Here is a 25,904-nt window from a genome sequence, read left to right on the forward strand (position 1 = left end):
AACCGGAAATAAACGAACGTTTTTACTGTAACTCTAAAGTAAAACTGACCCCAACCTAGGACCCGAACCACTAGGCTACCGCGAACCGCGAGAGATACAATTTGAAATTAAACATTTATTCTTAGCAAATACTTTTAGCGTCAGTCAGAGTGATTTAATCATTATATGACGATCTGCGCATATTAGCTAATTTGACCGACTTTATTACAACTGAAAGTGCTCAACGATAAGAAACGAGTTTCTCAAAGGGCTGACATTATTATTTACTATACTAATTATTAAATACCTACAGACACTAATTAATTGAAATTAAACATTTATTCTTATTAAATGCTTTTAACGTCAGTCAGCATGATCTTATCATTATATAACGATCTGTATATATATATATATATATATATATATATATATATATATATATATATATATATTATAATTGAATAATAATTAATCTTTTATGTCCGCAGACATTAGTGTTTCATACTTACGCCATCATCAGTGTAGGATGACAATTCCTGCCGGTAGAGAGATTTGAACCAGTCATGAATCCACTTTGGACTCCATTTACTATGCCTCTACATCCTGGTCACCAAACAATTGACACGAATTTGAAGAGAATTAATAACTAATAAATGCTACATGCGACGCGGACGGTAGACAATCCATAGCGTTTAAACGACAGGAAGCCATGAACATTTTATAAACGGCAATTAACTGCCTCTTAGTTTATACTTCCCAGACAGTGCCTTAAAGGGCTGACATTATTATTTACTATAATAATTATTAAATACCTACAGACACTAGTGTTTCATCCTTTCGGGAATCATCAGTGCAGGGTGTCACTCCTCACCTTAATCGGCACTGGTTGAGCCCAGTAGCAAGTAGAGGCTTAACATTGAAAGGAAACAATGCCGAGATAAGCAGAGATCACATACATCACCTGGAATTACCAAATTGTTATCCATTTTTGTACTGATCAGGCTCAACGTTGATTAATTGTGCCGATCTAATTTAGGGGAAATCATTATTACCTCTACTAGAGAGATAGACTCATAAACCGGGGGTAATATTTTTTTGTGATACGTGTATTTGAAAAGCAAACTACGAACTTGATCATATTCTTACATACTACATTTACTGATGAAGAGTTTGTTGAAACGAAAATATACCGGAAATTATTATTCCATGCGTACAAGCATCGCATTAAGACACTTTGTTCATCGGACAATCGACGAGTAGCAACGCTGTATGCAGACATTGTATATACGAATTGATGGTCGACCTCGACAATCAATTCGACAAAAACTGCAACATTGTGGTAGTTCTTTACCTTTCAGGTTCTGATATTAGTTCTGTTAATCATTATTAGATTATCTGCTTTGAAAGAAACTAGTAAATTGCTTAGGGATATCAACCGGGGAATACTGAACAGGCCCAATTATTTAAAAGCCCATAGTGTATTTGCTGAACTGTCTAATTCTTCCCATCTTCCGCCTGATATCTTTCAACGGTGTGTCCCTTTTATTACTGAGATTCTCATGGAGGGCAGTGCTCTTGAGGAAAAAATTATTCTGAAACTTCCTGGCTTTTCTTTCTCATTAAATCTTTCATGGAGTTTATATATAATATCCCTTCCTTTTTCTGCTTTTCGTAAATTCGTTTCTCTCTATCATTCTAAATATTTGTCCATATAACTGATATTTATTTATTTAAAGTTTCAAATTTTCGGCTTATAAAATTCATTGCTTTTTTTTTTAAATAATCCTGATGAATGCTTTCTTATAAGCCGAAAATTTGAAACTTTAAATAAATAAATAAACATCTGTTTATTTAACGATACAACTTCGCACGTTATCGTTCTTCTAATCTCACATTTAAAACTTCCTTTGTCCGCGTGTTTCGAACAAGTGGATCTTACTAAAACATACCTCACACACGCGCAAGAACAGCGTCGTCCACCAGATTTCCAATATACAACCAACGTGCCAGAACAACACTATGGCACATAAAAGAAGAAAAAAAAACTAATATATTGTATTGTTTTTTAAATAATCCTGATGAAGGATGATGTAAAATTTTGTTAAAATTTTACCCCAATTTTGACCCATTAACATTTATTATTTTAGGCTCAAATTAAATTAAAATGTTTGACTCATGTCCAAGTACCCTACATCTAAAATTTCAAGTGTTTAGACACAAAATTGGTAGAGGAGTTTGGTAGAGTCTGTAATGATCAACTCTGTAAACTTGGACCTCTTGCCAGCCAAATTTTCGCCCAGAAAATGATTACAAAGCTTACTGCATTTCTGAATACCCTTTATGTAAAATTTCAAATGTTTAGACCCAAAATTGGCTTAATAGTTTGCTAGAGACCGCAAAGGTAAAATCTTTTGAACGTTGACCCCATGGAAGCCAAATTTTCAGCAAAAAAAAAAACGATTAAAAATCTTGTCCTATGTCTGAATGCACTTTATGTAAAATTTCAAATGTTTAGACCAGAAATTGGCTGAGTAATTTGATTGATACCGCAGAGGTATTTTTTTTAATTTGACCCCAATTACGACCTCTTAACCTTAATTGTTTTGGGCTCAAATCAAATTATAAAGTTAGATCCATGTCCAAGTAACCTATATCAAAAATTTTACGTGTTTAGAATCAAAATTGGCGGAGGAGTTTGGTAGAATTCTCAAAGGTCAAATCGTTGAACTTTGACCCCTTAACACCCAATTTTTTGCCGAAAATCGATTAAATTTTCCCAAATCTCAGTACACCTTATGTCAAATCTCAAGTCTGTAGACCGAAAATTGACAAATTGAGTTATTTGGGAGAGAAGTGTACGCACACAGACAGTCACCCAGACACTCACACAGACGTTTTCACTTTTTATAGATACTAGCATTTAAGACCGGTGTTGCCCGAGTGTTTGGAGGTGTAAGTTTACCAGAAAAATAAAAATAAAAAAGCGGTCGATTTTTTAAACTTTGACCCCTATTATGACCCCTTAAAATTTATTGTTTTGAGCTAAAATGAGCTAATAAGTTGGATCCATGTCCAAGGAACCTATATTAAAAATGTCAAGTGTTTAGCCCGAAAATTGTCGGAGGAGTTTGGTAGAGTTCTCAAAGGTCAAATCGTTGGACTTTGACCCTTAACAGCCAAATTTCTGGCCGAAAATGGATTTCAAAGGTTTCCCCAAATCTCAGTACCCTGTATATGAAATTGCCTAAGGAAATGTACATGCACACAGGCGCACACACAGACACGTTCACTTTTATATTTATACTAGCATGGCTGCGCGGCTTTGCCCGGGAATTAGGAGATTATGTTGAGCAAAACAAGTGGTCAATTTTTTTTAAATTTGACCCCTATTATGACCTCTTAAAATATATTGTTTTGGACTCAAATCAATTTATTAAATGAGATCCATGTCCAATGAAGCTATATCAAAAATTCAAGTGTTTAGACCCAAAATTGTCGGAGGAGTTTGGTAGAGTTCTCAAAGGTAAAATCGTTTAACTTTGACCCCTTAATCGCGAAACTTCTGGCCGATCATATCGATTTTCCCAAATCTGAGTACCCTGTATATAAAATTTCGAGTCTGTAGACTTAAAATTGATAGAGTTATTGCGTAGGGAAATGTACACACACAGAGACACAGATACACAGATACACACACAGACACACAGACAGACACTTTCACTTTTATAGAGTTGCCCGGGTATTTGGAGGTGTATGTTGAGCAAAAAAAACGGTTTATTTATTAAACTTTGACCCCTATTATGACCCCTTAAAATTTATTGTTTTGGGCGCAAATCAAGTTATTCAGTTAGATCCATGTCCAAGGAACTATATCTAAAATTTCAAGTGTTTAGACTGAAAATTATCGGAGGAGTTTTGTAGAGTTCTCAAAAGTCAAATCGTTGAACTTTGACCCCTTAATCGCATAATTTCTGGCCGAAATCAGGTCACATCGATTTTCCCAAATCTCAGTACCCTGTATATAAAATTTTGAGTCTGTAGACTTAAATTTGACAGAGTTATTGCGTATGGAAATTCACACAGACACACACACATACATTTTCACTTTTATAAATATAGAGATAGATATAGATTTCGTTGAACTAGTATTGCGTTAGTCAATGACGATTAAATCTGAAATATTTTCCATTTATTTGGAAACAGAAATCACGTCTATCTGTAACGCTTCAGTTTAAAATAGAATTCTCAAACGCGTCCACTCATCCATATAGAAGGTTCTGTCTGTAGCGATTACACATTTCCATCGCTAAACGCGCAGATTGAATTTGCACATCTTAAGAAGGTATCCAAGCTTGTTTCTTTACAAACGAAAAGCCTTTAATAAAAATGGACGGAATTGCATTTTTGAGGCACATTTTATTCGAAAATAAAAGCTGTCTTTTTGCCAACGAAGAATTTTAATTAAAGAATTCGCGCACAATCATTCGCATTATTTTTAGTGAACTTTTATTTTTTGAATGGACATTTTTTTGCCATTCCCCTAATCCTATTATTTTACTAATTTGATTTATTTTTCTGTAGGACTTTTTCATGAATCCATTTTTAATATAAGCTTAGTAGCTAGGGTACTCATTGCGAGTAGAATTCTTTATAATACCTGTTGCATTACCTTTTTACAATATAATTTTATTCAATTGTTAAAGCTATATTTCACACTGTGATTGGGATGCTTCCCTCTCAAAGAAGATGAAATAACAAGAGAGAGAGAGAGAAAGTGATAGAGAGAAAGAGAAAGAGAGGCATACATACATAGAAATACAGTGAGTGAGTGTGAGGAAGAAGGATAGACAGTGGGAGAAATTGAGACTAGGTTTATGCTTTGTGGATTTATAGAGATAGTTGTGGTAACCGCTTTTAGGATACTTGATCTTTACTCTATGTGGAGACTGCGGTCTAAGGTTCGAGCTAGGTCAGTTATTATAGTTGTTCTTCTATATAAATCTCACCTATCAGTTTAAACGTATGTATGTATGTATCCCTAAAACTTTCGACAGATGCGATGGATTTTTACGACATCGGTATCATTTTGAAGCTCAACACATCGGTCTACAAATATCGAAAAATTAGCTAAAAATATTAATTCCTTCACCCTTAACTGGACACTTTTCTACATGGATAGTCCGCTTTTTTCGCCGATATTTTCGAAAGTCACTCCCTCTTTTCGATTGTCTTGCCTTAATTTAAACCTACGTCACTTCCGATTAAGCGATGGAGGCAACAGCAAAAACATCACTTTTTTCGAGTTCTTTTCCTCCTTCTTGGTACGGGTTCGAGCCTGCCTGCCGATGACCACTTTTTTTGTTGTCGTTTTGCTCAACACACACTTCCAAACACCCGGGCAACGACGGGCAACCAGGCTAGTTTAATATAAAAATTAGTTGTAACCAATGTTGTGAGTTGGCGCATGTGTTACACATTGACCGGACAACGCTGGAACATGCGTTAGTCGAAGATTATTATGATCATTCAAGCTAAAAAGTCAGTTAAAATATGTTTTAGACTAATCAAAATGTTGAATATTTATTTACATTTAATAGTTACCAGGAATGTTCACTTAAAAATGTTATCCTAGCAATTTAGTTAACAACGTAGACATTATGATATGTAAAAACATCAGGTGATTATCTTAATGACGTATACTGATGGCGTAATTTAGAGGGGTGGTGATGATCATTTGTATATACGTGTATATTGGTGTTTATAGTTTGAAGAAGATAGACAGGGTTGAACCGACCTCGCAAATAGTTAAAAAAAAACTTAGGGGAGCGAGGGGTCCGACGCTTATCAAATGCAGGAATCTAGGGCCAACGTTGCAACTTTCTAAAAAGAAAAAAAAAACACTCTGGAACAAAAAGTTGCGGAAAAAAACCGAGGCTCAGTCATTGGGAAGAATTTCCATTGCATCTTTTCCGTCCAAACAAGATACAAGAATAGACCAAATATGTTTCCAATCGGCCAAATGTTAAACCCATCAAATAAGTGTTATTTGACCTTTTGTGTTGAAGTTATTTATGTATATTATTGTCCGTTAGGAACTGTGTTTAAAATTATATCCGCACATAATAACTCTAGATTGAACGATTAGAACGCTAGATGGGCATAGACTTATACACGTATATACACCCGCATACAATCATAAACTAGACGATAACAGAAACTTATAAATATATAAACGATTTACACCGCCATTGCGTCACTAACTCCACAACGAGGTGCCTAAAATCAGTATCCATTTTTTCTAGTATAGACCCTTTTATTGATAGTACACGCATGGAATTCTAGTCATCTAGGAAGTAAGGAGACTAGAGATTCGTGTGTGTACCTTCTCTTTTAACATAATTGGTGCAACATCAGTACCATTTGTACCATGAATTAATGTATAAGTTTTCAGACTTTTTGTACAGTCTATAGACACTTGAAAATTCAGTATGTTATTGCTATACATCTTATGAGATGATTGTTTAATTTTTATGATTTCAAATGAACGGCTACAGCAGGAATTGTAATATACCCTACTAAAGTCTGATTTTACCATTGGTTAATTAATCAACTTATCACATCCACTTATATTTATCATAGGTGATTTCATCAATTTATATTTAGCATAGGTGATTTCATGAACGGTGCAACAAATTCTGGAAGCTACAATAAAAGCCCACACAGCATTTTTCATCTCCTTAATTGTCTCAACACGGCAGCAAGGTCTGGACTATAGGGAGGGTGAAGATCTGTCTTGATGCCCATCTTGGTCAAATCGCCTGATCTTATCTGAGCGCCTTTGAGAAAAACTTCGCGCAAATCTTCCACATCCTCAATTCCTGGCGTATAATTCTGTGTACAGTTCTCATATTGACATCAAACTGTGAACTTATTGTTTCTATAGGCTCAGGGTATTACTTACTCGTGATTTTTTTTTATTTGGCCAATCAATTCTAGTGTTCTGACTTCCTTATACCTTCCACATCTCGCATCATCCCTCACAGACCTCACGCTTTCCTAGAATCTTTTATGGCACCCAAAAGTTGATGCTCGATTCATGCTAGATGGTCCTAAAGCAATCTGCATCATTCAATGAGTTTGTATGGTATTTTTCCAAGTTTAAAACAGAATTCTATTGCATATCATTCTTTTAAAGTGTACTCACGTCAACATTGTGATTTGTAAATTCACCTATGATAAAATCAGACTTTAGTAGGGTGCATTATAATTCCTGCTGTAGCTGTTCATTTGAACCTGAAATCATAAAAAGTTGTCATGTCATAAGATGTATGGCAATAACATACTGAATTTTCAAATTTTCATTGTTAAATGCCTGTACAAAAAAGTCTGAAAACTTATTGGAAACACCTTGTATATTAATTTAATCAAATGTACAGGTGTGGCGACAATTATGTTAAAAGAGAAGACACCCACCAAATTAGCATACTTATCCGGATAGATATAGTAGGTGTGTTAGTATCAATCTAGAATACGTTCTCGACAACCTGTCCCACAATTGTGCATTGGAAGGCCTGCCGTCCATCGTATGCCAATATACCCATACGAAACACACAATGTTTTATGCGTTTACGTGTAGACATACATAAATATAATAGATACAATAGATAGTAAAATGACAGTAAAAACAATATTTAGTTAATTTTCATTTAATCAATTAGAGGTCGAGAAAATAATGAAGAGTATAATCATCGTTGTTAATTAGGTGTCATGTAATAATGGTTTACAATTAAACTCTAAATTAATCAATGGAGCTCCGTGTTCTCGACTAATTTCCAATGTAAAAATTTTATATGGCTTCCTAGATACCATCTATAACCCTCAATGTACCAAGAGAAATTACGTTGGAGAAACAGGCCTGTAGATCTGCCTACGCCTTACTAACCCCGAACACAAAATAAGAAACCAATCAGCACAGCACCAGTAGCTATACACTACGATCTTCTAAACCACACAGAAGACAACATTCGATACATTCTTATAGCATCTAATTTACATACACAGCAACAGAGGCGTAAATATGGGGGAAAAATTCATTCTAAAACTAAACGAGATTATAAGTTCTGTAAAAAAAACACTGATTAACCATAAGCATTTTCCTTAAGATGGATGTGTACAGGGGGGACTTGTCTTTCCCAATCATTTACTTTAAGTTTAAAACTTTATATATATATATATATATATATATATATATATATATATATATATATATATATATATATATATATATATATTACGTTTGGTCATTAACGCTTATGCTTTTCTTTCCCGTATACCTGCATATCTTTTCCGCTTAGTTTCTCTTTCTCTCTCTCTCTCTCTCTCTCTCTCTCTCTCTCTCTCTCTCTCTATCTATCTATCTATCTATCTATCTATCTCTCTCTCCTTACCTACATATGCTTATGTATGTGTGTAGATGTACGTATGTCTACATGTATATGTGTGTATACGTGCATGTATATATATATGTGTGTATGTGTGTATATGCATATGGATGTGTGTATCATTCAAACACTACTGTGTTTGTATATATAGTTAAGTGTCAGTGGTACTCATTTAGGACTGCTTTAAAGTTTCACCGATCACTCATTTTGCAACCAAATTTCAAACAAGTTTTACTATTCACAGGTCGCCTTCCTAGCTATATTTTGAAAATAATTTTCAATTTTCGTTCATTAAAATAAAAGTAATAATAAAATTACTAGTGTTTAAAAGTTTTCAGAATTAGTAAGTATCGTGAGAGATGATTTCTTCTGGTTTGCTGTTGGTTACCATAGCAACATTTTCGCCGCTGACTCCTTCATAAATCATTGCGAAAATCTGTGAGAAAGATAAATTATGGTGAGGAAGAAAGATTCGCACACAAGATTTGGAAGCGGGTTTTGAACCCCTGGCAAGACAGGGAACGGGGCTCGCAACAGCTCCCTCTCTTATAAGGCAACTGTACTCTATGTTATGACGTGTTTGGCTCTTATAAAGTAGTATTTAGTGTCCGAAGTAAGATACTTTCTGAAGAGAGAGAATGATCTAACAATTTTTACCAGTGAAATTGTTAACGGATCTGATTAAGTCTTCCATTTAAAGTCAGTAGTAAAGTCAGAAGCTTGTTAAGGCATGGTGCGTGTTCAAAACGAGTGTTGTTCATTTTAGTTGGAGATAAGTGGGAATCAGAGTGCTGGTGGATAAAAGACAGAAACTTGGGTTTAGATACATTAACGTTGACCAGTCATCTTTTTGACCATTATACCACGCGCTTAAGCTCCAAAATGAGAATACAAGAAAGATTGTGGTCGTTGACGGCTTTAAGTTGTCCCCATAGGTGATTGTGTCGTCTCCATTTATGTCGATGAATAATTTTTAAATATGCTTTTGAGAGATTGTTGATGAAGATCAAGAAGATAGTTGTGTCTAGAATATATCCTTGAGCCACTCCAGCGTTAATACTATGAGCTTCTGACTTCTGCCCATTGGTGATTTGTTTAATAAACTTATCACGGAAAGATTTTATGATTGAGAGGATATTTCCAGTTATTTCGTAGCTGAAAATCTTGTGAAGTCGACCGTTATAACAAGCTCTTTCAATGGCTTTGAGAATATATTGGTCTAGATACCGAGACACGTCAATAGATTCACCAATTCTCTGTTATATTAGACAGGGCATGAGCTTATAGGGTAGAAACCATACTGGTCATTAAGTACATTGTTTTGCGAATGTGTTTGTCAATTTATGGCTTTATCTCGAATTCGAGAAGCTTATTCATGACGTACGGGAGACTAATTTGTCTGGATTAAAATGACGTACAGGAGACTAATTTGTCTGTATTAACATGACGTACAGGAGACTAATTTGTTTGGATTAAAATGACGTACATGAGACTAATTTGTCTGTATTAACATGACGTACAGGAGACTAATTTGTTTGGATTAAAATGACGTACAGGAGACTAATTTGTCTGTATTAACATGACGTACAGGAGACTAATTTGTTTGGATTAAAATGACCTACATGAGACTAATTTGTCTGTATTAACATGACGCACAGGAGACTAATTTGTCTGTATTAACATGACGTACAGGAGACTAATTTGTCTGTATTAACATGACGTACAGGAGTCTAATTTGTTTGGATTAAAATGACGTACAGGAGACTAATTTGTTTGGATTAAAATGACGTACAGGAGACTAATTTGTTTGGATTTAAATGACGTACAGGCGACTAATTTGTTTGGATTTAAATGCAGATCTATCTCCAGTATGTTTTGATACTTTACGGACTGTCGAATTTTTCAAAAACAAACTTCGTTACTGCAACGTTTAAATATCTTGATAAGAAGGAAAGTTCTTACATGATTTTCCCTTGTCTATGATCTAATCCAGATTGTTGATTAATCCACTCCCTTCTCAATTTGCAAGCCTAGGAGATTTTTTTCTGACAACCTGCCCTGAACTATGCTAATCTTCCTTCCTGTCTCCGCTGTGATCCTCCTATCACTCAGATATCAGAAATATGATTAAAATAAAAAGTAACAAGACCACAGCCTCCCATCACAATCAGACTGTGTGTCGCTACTCGATGGCCGACTGTGACAATTTCCGCACGTTTATACCATAAATATCCCTACACTCCCTGTTCAAACATGACATGTTTTCTATAGTATTCGACTTGAGAGATCGGTAAATTGTTGACCTAGCTATATATCTTCTAAAAATCTTCAATTGAAATAAAATAGCTAACTGTGGTAAACCCATGAATCTGCCGCTGCACTGCATATAGAAATCGCTATTTAAATTGCTTTAAGCGGAACATGTTCAGAAAATAAAGCAGCCTATAAAACTGCTATCAACCTTATCTAAAGGCTTTGTATGAAATTACATCTTGTATGATGATGACTACTTACTTTCATACTTACCTCACAGAAAAATATTCTGAGGAACAGTCATATATACGTCGTAAATGTTTCCAGACTTATCAAGCATCTTGATTCCAGCAAAGCAACTGGCCTCGAAACATTCCAATCATAGTGCTCCAAAAGCTGCAACCGGAACTAGCTTATACACGAACAAAGTTATCAAAACGTTACCTTAAGAAGAAATGTTTCCTGACATCATTTAAAACCTTGATAATTTTTCCAGTAATTAAAAATACGGGGGACCAATGTTTTGCATCCCAGTCTTTTATGCGTCATGAGTAAGTTGTCTTGAGTCTGTAATAAACAGAGAAATTCTCAACCACCTCAGCGAAACCAACCTATTTAGAGACAAGCAGTTCTGAGAGATCAACAGCTGACATGCTAACAGTAATATAATTCAGGATCACTGAATCTATTGATGATATCATCGTTTATAAGCCAAATAGATTTTGACATATATAAAACGTTTAGAGTTTGGCATAAAGGTCTACGCCAGAAGATTTCCAGCCACGGAATAGTTGAAAATGTCCTCTCACCAATCAAATTAATTATCCTAGGTGTGTCTATTAAAGTTATTGTCAGTAGGCAGAAATCCAAGGCTTACAGTATTAACGCTGGCGTATCTCAATAATCAACCCTTGGCCCAAATATCTTCCTGGTCTTCATCAACGCTCTCAATCATATTCTACGCTCATTCGTCGACATCTATGCTGACGATACGCCCATCTATGGCAACACTTCAAAAGTCGACAAAGATCGGGATCTTTCTAATACTCTGTTACCCGATATGGAACATTTGATACAATATCCAAATAGCTAGTTATCTTTAATGCATCCAAAAATAAATTCTGTCTTTTTTTCACTACAAACTCTTATATCCTCACTTGGCCTCGGTTGAAATGAACAGCCTTTTCCCCGAGCAAGTACTGTGTTTCAAGAAACTTCTGAGATTAACTATCGTCCATGACCTTAAATAGAATAACTACCTCAAACCCATTGCCAAAATTACTGAGAAATATAAATACGACTAGATCTAGTAATCGATGTAGAAAAATAATCTGGTTCACCCCCGCTTAAACCTAATGGTAAAAACGAAACTTGGGAATAGGTTTCGACATCTTATAATTAAACATTCGCACCAGGCAGTACATTGCACAAAACCTTTAACAAAAGCACCTTAAACTAAGTTATAGGTTTACTTAAAACCTGAAAAGAATCATAAAAAACACAATAATAAAATATTAAAGAGAAATAATTCAACTACGGACACTAATAATAGTAGTGGCAGAAAGATCTGCAAGTGCCAAAAACCGACTGAATGCTCGCTAAGTAATAATTGTCTTACATGTTCTGTGGTATACAAGGCTAAAATATACACAGCTGAAAATACAGAAATAAAAAAATTCTACATAAGTAGCACCTCAATGACATATTCTACGGACATACACTGTCAATGAATAATAAAGCGTATGCTATGAACACTCCACTATCGGTGTACTACTGGAATTTATTCTAAGTCGAATGGGAAATACTTAGAGGGCTAAACCCTTTAGTTCACTAACTTCATCCTGTTATTTATTTTTAGCGGAAAAGTTTGAGATAATTAGATATAAGAACGTGAAAAAAATAAATGTTAAAGTAGAATCGGCTATCAGCTGCGAGCACTTTTGAGGCTAGTCTTTAAATAAGATGTAAAAAAGCAAATACTTCTTCCCTTCGTTAGCAAGGAATAACTTCTCATTCCGAAATATCTTAATTAATAAATAAATAAATAAAGGCAAGAGTTGAAAGGATACAAAGTGGCCCCGTTACACCACTAACTAATACCTATACTTATCAAAAACCGATACACCTCTAGTGAATAAATATTCTTACCGAAAAATTAGAAGAATGGGTCAATACATAAATATAAATAACTTAGCGAAATGAAGGAATGAGCCACCCCGCTTCCATTCAACACCATTTCAAACGCTACCGTCTAATACTTAACTACACGAACCAAAACAATATGACCAACTGGATAAAGCTGAGTTCACTTTACATACTTACTAATAAAACACCCGAAAACGGTAAACTAAAATAACCTAAGTGATTAACATGCTTATTGAAGAAAGCGTTGATATATATACATATGAGAAGTATTATTGTATAGCAGCTTTATATAAGGAAACCAAGCACATAATTGATTTCACATGATTTATATGAACGGAGTGTTCTACCAATGCAGACACATCTCATATATTATGTATCTCTTTGCATATAAAAAGTCTGGAAACCCCGTCTCTACAACAAAGCATATAAACTGACAAACTATATTATATATCAAAGTATTGAGAAAAGAAATTTAAAAAAAAAAACAAATGAAAGAATAACAACTATCGAATTTAGTTTCTACATAGAAACGAGAACGCTTGCCAGTCAAATTACTTCGGACACGTTAGAGTTAAAAATGTAACACTCACGATACCACCATTATTTAAATCATATAATTTGGCACGTTTGTTCACACACTGTTAATTTGATAATATGGACGTATATTATATTAGAATAATGTAGACGTATATTATCTTGAAATAAATAAGCAAATAAATAAGTAAAAACGAGAAATAAACGCATTAATAAAAAACGAGGAATAAAATTAATAAATAAATAGAGCTTATCAAAAAGATAGATAACACACCCTACGCATTAAATTAGGCTGTATTGTGGCAATAACGCGCCGAATGCTGTTTTCGAAATGGTCTATTGTGTTTGACCTATCAGCGTAGACATGGAATTTTAGATATCCCTAATGAATATAATTTAATTTGCTTAAATTGCACTAACGAGGTGACCAGTTGACAGGTCCAATGTGTAAAATTATTCGTTCATCAAAGGTTTCCTTCGGTAAACTGATAGTACCATTTGCAATAGTCCTCGGTTTCAGTCTCTTCATTATGAATTTCAAAACTAGGCTGAGCTCAAATTAATCGATAGTTACTAAATCTGCAATTATAAAAATAGTTTCCATTTAAAGTTCGTCGCATTTAAAAAAAAAAACTCTATATCTGTCGCATTACAAGCTTAAAAATTGTCGGGCAGTGTTTTAGTTACATAATAATTTAGCTCTTATTGAAAATAAAACAAATAGAGCACTTTTAGACGGTTTATATTCCTTATATAAATAATAAGATAACCCCTCTCTGCTTCAGCAACATGAATAAAAGCCCAAACTGTTAAAGTAAGGACTGAAAGAAAATGGCATGTATAACTTTAGATTTTAACTAAAGTTTTTCGCAAAATATACGCATATTATACAAACTGTTCATTTCCAGACGTAATTTAATCGCTTTTGCTTCTAACGCCATCTTTTTCTTTACTATTACAGGGCGATATGATCTACGTGAAGGACTTGAAGATTAAATATTCTGACATGAAAAGTCGACCGAAGATTCTGAGTCATTTAAAAATGGTAAGAATTATGCTTTTCTATTTGTGATTATTGTCGAGTGTAGTGTTTGTGCTGCTATTTTTAATTGAAGTTTATTTCTCTGATAATTTAGAAATAAAATATAACAGTAAAAGAGATAAAAATAAAGAAAAACGTAAATAGAAGGTAAAATTGATTTTATCTCTACACGAGCCACGTCGGCTGGATGATGCTACTTTAACGTATTCAAAGCAGACCGAGACAATTAATTATTTGAACGAGCAACACAGAAAAAGTAACGACTCTAACGCAGATGGACAACTATTACAAGTGGCGATTTTAATAGTTTCGTAAAACAACATTGTAAATTGATTTCATATGTGTGATACGAAAACATAACAGTAATTGCGTTGCGTGCGTCGATAACGTTTCAATGTCTCTCTCATTTTGTTTTACAATTAGCAGTAGGAAGCACAGCTAATTTCTATCATAATTAATTTGGCTTGCAAAACTGTCAGATTCGCGATTCACTAGTATAATCGTGTCGTATTTAAGAGCGTGCTTAGCATTTCATTAATACAACATTGTAAATAGATATACAGATTTATTCTTCTCGATAAATAAATATGTTAATCATTATGTAAAACAAATCAGAATTGTTAGCTATTAGGAAATGTGCAATTAGTCCTTTTTAAAGACTATGTAAGAAGTCAATGCGGTGAAAGAAATCAGTTTAAAATCGATTCAGTTAAATATTGCCGTCTGTCAAAACATTTTTTATGGATGACCTTTGCATAAAGTTAGAATGTAGATATTAATCATTTTGTGACTTATATATACATATATATATATATATATATATATATATATATTTCTTATTCAATCACATAAATTAATATACAAAGATATAATTTCATGCGTAAATTTTCAGTATTTACTTCAACAGTGCTCGATACATACATAGAGCTTAGTAGTAAGTTATGAAAATATATATAGCCTGACGAATTCTCACAAGAATTCAATGTGGAATATTTTGTGTAGCTTAATTGCCACATATATTTTCATAACTTACTATATATATATATATATATATATATATGTGTATATATATATATATATATATATATAATTTTTATTATAATTATTTTTAACACTGGCATAGTGTTTCCTCCCTCCTGGAATCATCAATGTAGGGAGTCACTAATATATATATATATATATATATGTGTGTGTGTGTGTGTGTGTGTGTGTGTGTGTGTGTGTGTGTGTGTGTGTGTGTGTGTGTGTGTGTGTGTGTGTGATGCCATCATTTTGTGACATTATCCAGTATGGATCGAACACATCAAACGACAAGGAGACACAGTAATAATAGTAGGTAGATCAATAACTCATTTTTTTTTGTCTATTAACATGTAATCTCATGTGACGTACTTTCCTGTTATAACATGGACTCATGGAACTTGGTCGCTCAATCTAAACTACCTTGGATCCATTGTATATTTTGTTTAGTAAAACCTTCCTTCCGCAATATTTTTTAGTTTTATCTTATTAAACAATTTTTTACCCTTTCATATGCGTTACAATGATTAACGAATCATTTATTTTAAATTAACATGTATTCGTATAACGCAACGGATGGATCTATTTCGGACAGCGATTACGTAAACTGGTATCACTTTTAACACGTGTCCATCTAATTTCTAATCGAAGTGGCATGAATTTTGGAAAATAAACCTTTTTTTACAAAATCTTACAGGGAGAGACGACATTAAAGTTAGTGGAGTTTTAATTGTTTGAAGTAGAATAAAACAGACGTCAATCACATGATGTCGCATATATATTGAGAATAATAAATACACGAAGTTTTCAGATTAGTTTTATCTATGGAACGATGTGGGACGTATTACAACTAACACTGCAATAACCAAAAATGAACATTTTGATAATCGCCAAGAGCGAAATTACCCTCTAAGATCTGTTCTCAACCGTTGTCCTTAATAAGATAGTTGAATAATTGGATAAGAGAATAGTAGTCTCTTCCTCATGTGTCAGTAATTCTCCCCAGAAAATACATATAACTAAAATTTAAAATAGACACCCTTCTCTCTCTCCCTCTCTCTCTCTCCATCTATCTCTCTCTTTCTCTCTCTCTCTCTCTCTCTCTATCTATCTATCTCTCTCTGTACGCTTAAAAATGATTTTTAGAAACTTGCCATGTTATATTCGTTTCCCGAGTACATCAACGAAGGAATCGATTAATGTTCATCACCCACATTTAATCTCTATACAACAGTAGTTTTGATCCGCAATACAGAACATTTTTATTTTTTACACAAGTGTATCGAGATGGTTTCGCAAATCCAAATCATAATCACTAATCAGAAAATTCATCTTGGCACCGGAAATCGCAAGAATATTATTATCATTCTCCCATGATTATCTCCCTTCGACGTGCCACGTATGTTCGAATGAACTGACTGAGAGGGCAACAGTAGAATCGTTACTAATTCGCCACAACATTTTGGCGCCATCTCCTGTAATCTTCCAGATCTGAAGGGAATGTGATGGGGACACAAAATACAGAATCAAATTAGGTTTTATGAAATGGCTCAAGGAAGACACGTAAGTAATGGTTTTCTATTCTCTATTATGCAGTGACAGAATGCGGTGTCACTTCCTAATAAAATCGGAAAATAACTACTTACCAATGACAGAAAACTATCGATCGAGTTTACATATCTTCTTAAAGGAATATTTAAGCTTCTAGAAAATGACTTTTTCCAAGATAAGATTTAATTATTTAATAGCTAAGTACATTAGTACAATCTTTCTAGTATGTATAATGTTTAAGAGTTATACCAGAACTTCTATTATATATATACTAGCATAGTTGCCCGGCGTTGCCCGGGTGTTTGGAGATGTTTTTTGACAAAAAAAAATTTTTTTAATGGTAGTAGGAAGGCAGGCTCGAATCCGTACCGCAAAGGAGGAAAGGAACGGGAAAAAACCTGACGTCTTTGCTGTTACGACTACCGCCAAACCGGAAGTGACGTCGGTTTTAATTAAGGCTAGACAATCGGAAGGAGAGGATGACTTTCGAAAATATCGGCGATTAAAACGACCCCCTGTAGAAAAGTGTCCAGTTGCCGGTGAAGATATTAATGTCTTTAGCCAATTTTTTGATATTTGTCGTCTGAAAGGTCGAACGTCAAAACGATACTGATCTTTTAAAAATTCGTCGCCTCTGTCGAAAGTTTTAGGCAGACATGCAAACATACATATATAAATACATACATTTATATATTCGTAGCCCAAATTTTCGACCCAAACCGATTAAAAAGCTTGCTCTATCTCTGAATAGACTTTATGTAAATTTTTAAATGTTTAAACCAGAAACTGTCTGAATAATTTGGTAGAGACCGAACCGGTAAAATTTTTTTAAAGTTTGAACCTTATTATGACCCCTTAACATTTATTGTTTTGGGCTCAAATCAAATTATTAAGTTAGCTCTATGTCCAAGAAACCTATATCTAAAATTTCAAGTGCTTAGACCCAAAATTGTCGGAAGAGTTTGGTTGCGTTCTCAAAGGTCAAATCGTTAATTTTGATCCTTTTACAGCTAAATTTCTGGCTGAAAACCGATTACAAAATTTTTGCAAATCTCAATACTCTGTATATCAAATTTCGAGTCTGTAGACTGTAAATTGACAGAGTTATTGTGTAGGAGAATGTACACAGACAGCCACACAGACAGACACTTTCACTTTTATAGATATACCAGCAGTTGATTTAAAAAGTATTTTAAAAAAAGAGTCATGCGCCACCACCGAGAATGGAACCCAAAAACGTTCAGCTTACGATTTATTTTACCTCTCCCGTCAATAACTGGGTTCTGAAAACATGTTTACTGTAAGGTTAAAAATTAAAACATGAACCAATAGCTACCACATCATACATTCGTAATGCCGGCGTTCGACCTTCACCTGGCAAATTTATTTTTTTTTTAATTTTCACAATTTTGCACCGGTTTTTCCGGCTAAACCCAAAATATCAAGTTTTGTATGGATCCAAATACCTTATATATGAAGTTTTATGTCTGTAGCTGTAGCAGAAGTAGCAATAACTAAAATGAGGGGAAAAAGAGCTTACCTCGGGTACGTCTGTTGTATCACCGGTTGGGGGGAAAAGACAATTCCAAGATGGCGTCCGGGGGTTTTTATTAGCATTTACCCCATGCAACTCTCGGAAAATCACGTTTCTTTCTCATGTGATTATGCAAATGGATAATTCCCGGCCACTATAAAAGCAGGAGGCTAGAGACGAGTCGGCAGTGTCCTGCAAATTGTGTGTGTGGGTGTTTCTGGCGATTGGAGTGTGTCTTCTTTTACCACGGTTATCACGGACAGGAATTCCCTCTCTTCTGGAGGTGGGCGATATTGACTATTTTGAAGTTGTACTGTTGCTGACAGAACATTTATTTTTATTTTTTTGCCTACTACATTTTTGTTTCCGTAGCCCAGAAAAACTATAGGCGGAGTTTGGTAGGCAAAATTTGTTAAACAAAAATATATACGTACATAAATATATATGGAAACAATTTTGTGTTTACTATAAACATTTTACGCAAATATTATTCAAGTATAAATCATGTACAATATATGCATGAATACAATTGCACGTAATAGTTAACTAAAGATAATTATCCCATTAGAAAACCGAAGCAACGAATTAATTAAAATGAATGTTTAAAAGAATATGCAAATAAGCTAGATCTGTTCCTAGTGAATGCAATTCCACAACCCATATATAAGAAAATTGTATTTTCTTTTTAAATAAATAAAAAAGGGTTTTTAATATAAATATCAATACACACAAAGAAAAACGAATTTATAGGAGTATAGATAGATATAGTGAGAGAGCGAGACAGAAATAGAGAGGAAGATTGATAGATTGTACCTTCTTTCACTCCTGAGTGTATGTATATCCACTGTAAGGAGGAATACGGGCGCATGGAAATTTTGTTGCAATCTCCAACCATATCTTTCCTAGTTGGCGGAAAATACCAGTGACAAGTCGATAGTCAAGACGACTGGAAAATATTCCATAAAAGCGGAGAGCACATACAGCGCTTGAATTCCAAAACGGTCGCCCATCTGGTACTAATCAGGCTCAACGTTGCTTAACTTCGGTGATATAGCGAGAACCAGTGTGTCAACGTGATTATGTTGTAAATATAGGTTAGCTAGGTTTGCATGTCGTGATGGCATCGTCCTTACGAGTATAAAATCCCTACTTGTGTGACGTCGGCTTGGGTTATAACTGGTTGTATAAGTTCCTTGTTCGGTATGAGGTAGATTCATTCCGCCATCGGGTTGCTCGATCTGTGCAAGTTAATAGGCATTCTTGTGTACGATGGTGAAGACGTCATTAACCGTATTACTGTTTAAAAATCACCAAAATATCTACATTAGTGGTAAAGCGATATAAAAATAACACGTATAATGGTCTAGGATTTCGTAGCGTAAATGGTCAACACACTACATTATAATACATATGGTCTATCTCTGATTCCTAGAAACAGCCGAGCTACGCTGACAAGAGGTAGTACCTAAAATATGCTTGTCCCTAGATTATAAGGTATATATATATATATATACACACACACACATATATATATATATGTGTGTGTGTTTTTGTGTGTGTTTGTGTGTGTGTGTTTGTGTGTGTGTTTGTGTGTGTGTGTGTTTGTGTATTTTAAACATTTAGATAAACTCTTTATATGGGACCTTATCATAATATATTAAGCTCAACACTTCAGGCTAAAGCATAACAACATAATAATATATTAAAGACAAAATAAATATTTATATAAATGTATTTATTAGTTCAATAAGGTATAAACATGCTTGGGTTATTAAAGAAGTTCTTTAGACCAAGACATTTCGAGCCTAATGCCTGTAATCCGATGAGTAGAAAGTAACTAGGTTACAGATATAGAGGAATTCGACATCTAACTTAGGTTAGATTAGGATATAAATGAAAAGTAAAATAGAAGAAAAGTAAGGGAAACAGACTTTCATTGCATATAATTATTCTAAAGTGTCCTCACGTCTGGATTGCATTTTTCAAATTCACCGATGTGACAATCAGACTTTAGTAGAGAGTATTCCAATTCGTGCTCTAGCTGTTCATTTGAAGCTGAAATCATAAAAATTAGTCAGCCAACTCATAAGATATATCGCAATAACATACTGAAGTTTCAAGACTTTACGACAGTTAAATGTGTGTACAAAAATGTCTAGAAACTTATTGAAGACACCTCGTACATTTTCTCTTCTTTTTCATTTCCTGCATACTCGTTTCACTTAGTGATTTTGTTTATATTAAAGTTTTGAAGAGAAAGAGAAAGTCTCGTGTGACGCTTATGTCACGGATGAGAAGTGAAAAATGTGCCATTTTCCAGCTAATCTTAGGACAAAACCTACATCTAACTAGTTCTCTAATGAGACAATTCCTTACTACTGAGTTTGAGATGTTAAAAGACATTTTTGTATAGGACTTTGTTCTATTTCAGAATGAATAAAAGTCGTTGAAATATTTAAAATTCTGCTTGTTATTTAAAGGATGATATTATAGCAAGTATGATTTTAAATATTTCAACGACGTTTTTCATTCTGAATTAGAAAACATTATGCATTTCACAACAAATATATTTTTTAATATTTATTCATCCAGAACAAATAATACAATAAATACGAAACGTTAACTGGAATATAACTTGGTTTGTTCCTCATACAAAAAAACATCCGTTGGGGTTAGCCTCAAATAAATTAATTATTTATCGACATATTCACCATTTTTCAAATAACATTAAACGTCATTTTGTCCACCGTGGAAGTCAATTGTTTGATGTAAAAAGGAGTTATGGCACTGGCGAAATTAACTATTTTTCTCCACAGGTCATCCTTTGAAGTGCATTGCGCTCCTCCCTAATAAACTCCTCTTTTCAATACTGAACAGAGATGTTCAATGGGATTATGGTCTGGAGAACATAGTAGCCAGGACATGAGGTTTTCTCCGACGAAGCATATAGATTCAGGGACGAATGCGGTCGCCCTAGCAGAATGGGATGGTGCATTGTAATGCATGAAAATCATCTTAAAGCAATTGTAGGTCATCTAGTCATGGCGAAAAATGATTATTCAAAGAGGCTTTATACGCATTGCTGGTAAGCTATACACCAACTGGCACTCGGAACTGTCCCACCAACTCATCCCTAATGATTCCAGCCTTAAGTATGATGCCTGCACTTTCTTGTTTACGATTAACTCTTTTAGCGATCGGAGTTTCGTTAGGGTTCCAAACTTTGGCCCATCTATCCGGACTGTAACGAGTAGTGCAGACCTCATCCGTAAATAGGGCACGTTGAAAATCCATTTTCACGTAATTCTGTGTTCAAACTATTCGTTTTTCCTTATGTTGTTTGCTCAATCAAGGCCTTAGAAGAGGTTTCGTGTCTCTTGACATCTCCTTCAACACATTGCAACGGGCCTGCCTGGATATTGGAGATATTCCAGGTCTTACAAAAAGTAAGATGGAAGCACTGGTGCTGTTTGGGTTTCAGTTGACTTCCCTACAAATTTTCTGAATAGCAGGATCTGAAAGGTTTCTCATGGTGATATTATCTTTTGGGGATTTGTTGTTGGGGTTCACGAATGAAGCCAAGGTTCTTGGATCATTTTCAAGTTGTGTGGCTAAATCTTTGATAGACAATTCTTCTGTAAGTTCAGAAACAATCTTTTGTTTTTCGATAATCTTCAGTCGCCCGATTTATGGCATTGTAAGAGACCGGCAATAAAGCGATGGACAGTTTAAATTTTTTGATAATAAATGAAACGTCATAACTTCGTGAATATCGCATAGATTTGAATAAAATTTTGGGAAATAACTAACGTTAAAGCAGTCCTTTGATGACACAATTTTAATTTTTTTGTGACATATATTTATTGAAATATTAATATTTTACTTATATGTAATACACCGATTGACACTGTTTTATATATATATATATATATATATATATATATATATTATGTAAATACAGACATATCTTGCTACGATATGCAGATCCTTTCAATCACATAAGATATCATAAAGCAAGAGAAATTCAGGTACAACATTTCAAAGGTTCCAGAAAATTTGCAATTGGCAAAAATTAAAGTTCTCATGTGTTTAAATTGATTTCGAAGATGTAGTTTCTGTTAAAAGAAGGGGGAGAAGTAAAACACGGAGAGTTGAAAGAGTAGTTTAAAGTTACAGACAACAGCGAGGAGGAGGGGGTAATATAAAAATATAGAGGGGGTGTGAAAACAATAGGGGAGAGAGAAATGGAAGCTGAGTAAGAACGGTTGTCATGGTTACCGTCGGGGCGATAGTGAAGTTCCAAATCAGGTCATTTAGAGGTGTTTCAACAATTGGAAAAGTTTAACTAAATTAAATCAAGGAAGTCCGTCAATAAAAAAGTGATGTCTTTTTGTTCATTTTTTAATTTATTTTTTTTCTTCTTATTTTTTATTTGTGTCGATTGTTTTGAAATTAACGTTGAACTTTTTCCTATTTGTATCAGATTGGATGTTAAATTTATTGAATTTATATTTTAATAGGTAGGAATGCTTAAGCTTATTAAATAGTAATTATTTTGCCTTTTATTTTGTTTCCTCATGGACGTACATATATATATATATATATATATATATGTGTGTGTGTGTGTGTGTGTGTGTGTGTGTGTGTGTGTGTGTGTGTGTATATATATATATATATATATATAGACACATTCTTAAAAACGAGTACAAATAGTAAAAGCCTTTATATGCGCAGACAAACATACATATATATAAATGCACACGGAAAACACACAAATATTACATACAAGGCATTTTCGTCTTATTAGAGTTATGGATTTTTTATGTATATTTATTGGTTTAACTAAATCAATTATTAATTTGTATTTTAATTTTATTCTAATTTATATTTTAATAAGTTAAAATATGAAATCTTATTAAATGATGGTAATTTTAGCTTTTAGTATCCTTTGATATCTACATTAATATATATACCCGTATATATATATATATATATATATATATATATATATATATTTATATATATTTATATATTCGTATATATCATGTGCTTTAAATACCATTAATCTACCTTTACATCTGTGTATAAGCTATTGTTTTATATTCTCTCATTATTATTACTCATAATTATTATCAATACTTGTGTGTACTATTTTATATTAATATTTTTATTATAGTCTCGTATCGAGATTATTTTTAAAGGTTTTCTAGAGTCACTTAAGATACAGTAATGAACTTTTTGTAATTTCTACTATTTGAAAGTCGTTTCTGGATGTTTAATAGTGCTTTTTTTTAAGAACCTAAATTAAATTATTTCAATTTTTTTAAATATTTTATATATATATATATTTAATACATGTTGGGGGATATGAGTAGATAAACCTGTAAGGGAAATACTCGCTCAATATATTTAGTGCTAAATAAAAGTAAGATAAAAGGTGTTAGGAGAAAAGCTTCGAGTTGGAGTAGTTAGTTTATAGAGGGTGTCATGTAACTGGCATTGTTTAGTTGTTAGTGGTAAGTTTAATTAATTAGGGTTCCATGCTAAATAGATGTATATAGTATGTGTCATAAGCACACAAAGGAATGAGTATATATATATATATATATATCTATTAAAGCTAACATGTCATCACAAAATAGCCAAATATTAATAAGTAAATATGCATACAAATGCATATTCAAATATTTGACCAAACAAACGAATTATGTATGCAATCACCCGTAAGACATGTATACAGGTATAAAATCTCGATACATAGACAGGTCTATATATCCACAGACATTAACATATACGTATACAAATACGCACCACCCACAAATATGTATACATATGAATACTTAAGAAAACAAATAGTAGACATACAATGGCGTCCAAAACTAATTGACAAAATTTCAAAACCTAATATTTGTTAGAAATAACAATTGTGAAAAGCTGAAATTTTGACAACTGGTAGCCGTTATCACTCATAATAACATACTAAAATTGCATCATTTGAAAAGGATAGAAGAAGAATTATAATATTATGATTTAAAATTGTGTTCCTAAGTTTTGGACGCTACTGTATGTCTACTACATGTATACATACAGTATACAGATTATCTTTTTCTTTAAGTGGATGAGGTAAAATTAAGAGATAATATTGAGATTACTAAGAAGAATTCTTTATAATGTCTGCAATTTATGGAAGTTTCTAATCTTTTATTGAGTAACTTACCCATGTCTTTAAATCGTATGATAAATATTTTTTCGGAAAGCCAAAGGTAACAAGGGGAACTAAATGAGGAACATGTTTTGGCTTTTTATAGAATATTCCATTCATTGAAAAAAATAGCACCAACTATAGAATGGAATATTCTAAAAATAACAGTTTTAGTCATCTACGAACACGCGTCACTGAAACGGTGTCTACTGTCATTTGGTACCTTCTCAAGACATCGAACCGAGTTGACATTTTGGATTGAGAATTAGTTAATATAGAAACTATTAATTCTGATATTTCTATTTGAGTAATTTGGTAATGTGAAAAATACCAAAATACGTCCTCCGAAGAATTCACTCGGAAACCTATGCATTATCAAGATATTTGTTAACGAAAGGTTATGGACGAAACTGTCTGCATTGGCTAGTCGCTGTTTAACCTAAAGATAGTATAACCAGATCTATGAACTCTGAGTAATTAAAGCAGGCTTTGTAATTTATAGTTTGAAACAATATAATTAGCATACATTGTATGTACGCGTGCAAACATCCCCCTACGGATGCACCTTACTGCTATTTTCATAAAAATAGCATCTATATATTAATACGATGGCGGGTGTGTTATTTTCTATGGCACGTTTACATCCGGGTCGTTTAATTGTTTGGTTTTCTTGTCATTAACAAATTTACCAGGAATTCTTCATAAGTTTTGGTTTCAGTTTAGTTTACAGCCGATAGCACTTAAGACATCTTTTATTTTAACAAATTATTTTATCAAGAATTCTTCATAAGTTTTGGTTTCGGTTTTGGTTATGGCTGAAGGAACTCAATTATTTATATATATATATATATATATATATATATATATATATATATATATATATATATATTTCACAAGTTTTTATTTCGTTTTCGATTCTAGCTAATACACCCAAGCCATATAGATATATTTTTTTTATTTTTGAAATCGTAACTTTATAATATATAAAAATCGATGGAGCAGTAACTCTATAATAATATATATTAAATCTTCAAGGATTAAAATATCATATTTAAACGTACTTTAGAACCAGGCTTTACGGGAGTTCGTGCTAGCTTAGATAAATACTTTTGCAGTTTTAACAAAAAGGCTACAATAATATCAGAGCGTCTACATTTACACTGAACATCTACAGAATGCCAACATCAATATATTACATATGAA

The 25,904-nt window shown here is 33.4% G+C and overlaps 1 protein-coding gene across 1 annotated transcript in view; it reads left to right on the forward strand.

Annotated features, from left to right (window-relative positions):
- LOC145297633 (retinal guanylyl cyclase 1-like) overlaps positions 1–25,904 on the forward strand; it is a 1,014,990-nt gene that overhangs the window by 655,867 nt on the left and 333,219 nt on the right. Inside the window, exon 6 of the mRNA XM_080143738.1 lies at positions 14,314–14,397. Coding sequence (XP_079999864.1) covers positions 14,314–14,397 — 84 coding nt within the window. The remainder of the gene's footprint in view (positions 1–14,313; positions 14,398–25,904) is intronic.

Source organism: Euprymna scolopes, chromosome 18 (assembly GCF_053919585.1).
Source record: "Euprymna scolopes isolate OS-2025 chromosome 18, ASM5391958v1, whole genome shotgun sequence".
Lineage (NCBI taxonomy): Eukaryota > Metazoa > Mollusca > Cephalopoda > Sepiida > Sepiolidae > Euprymna > Euprymna scolopes.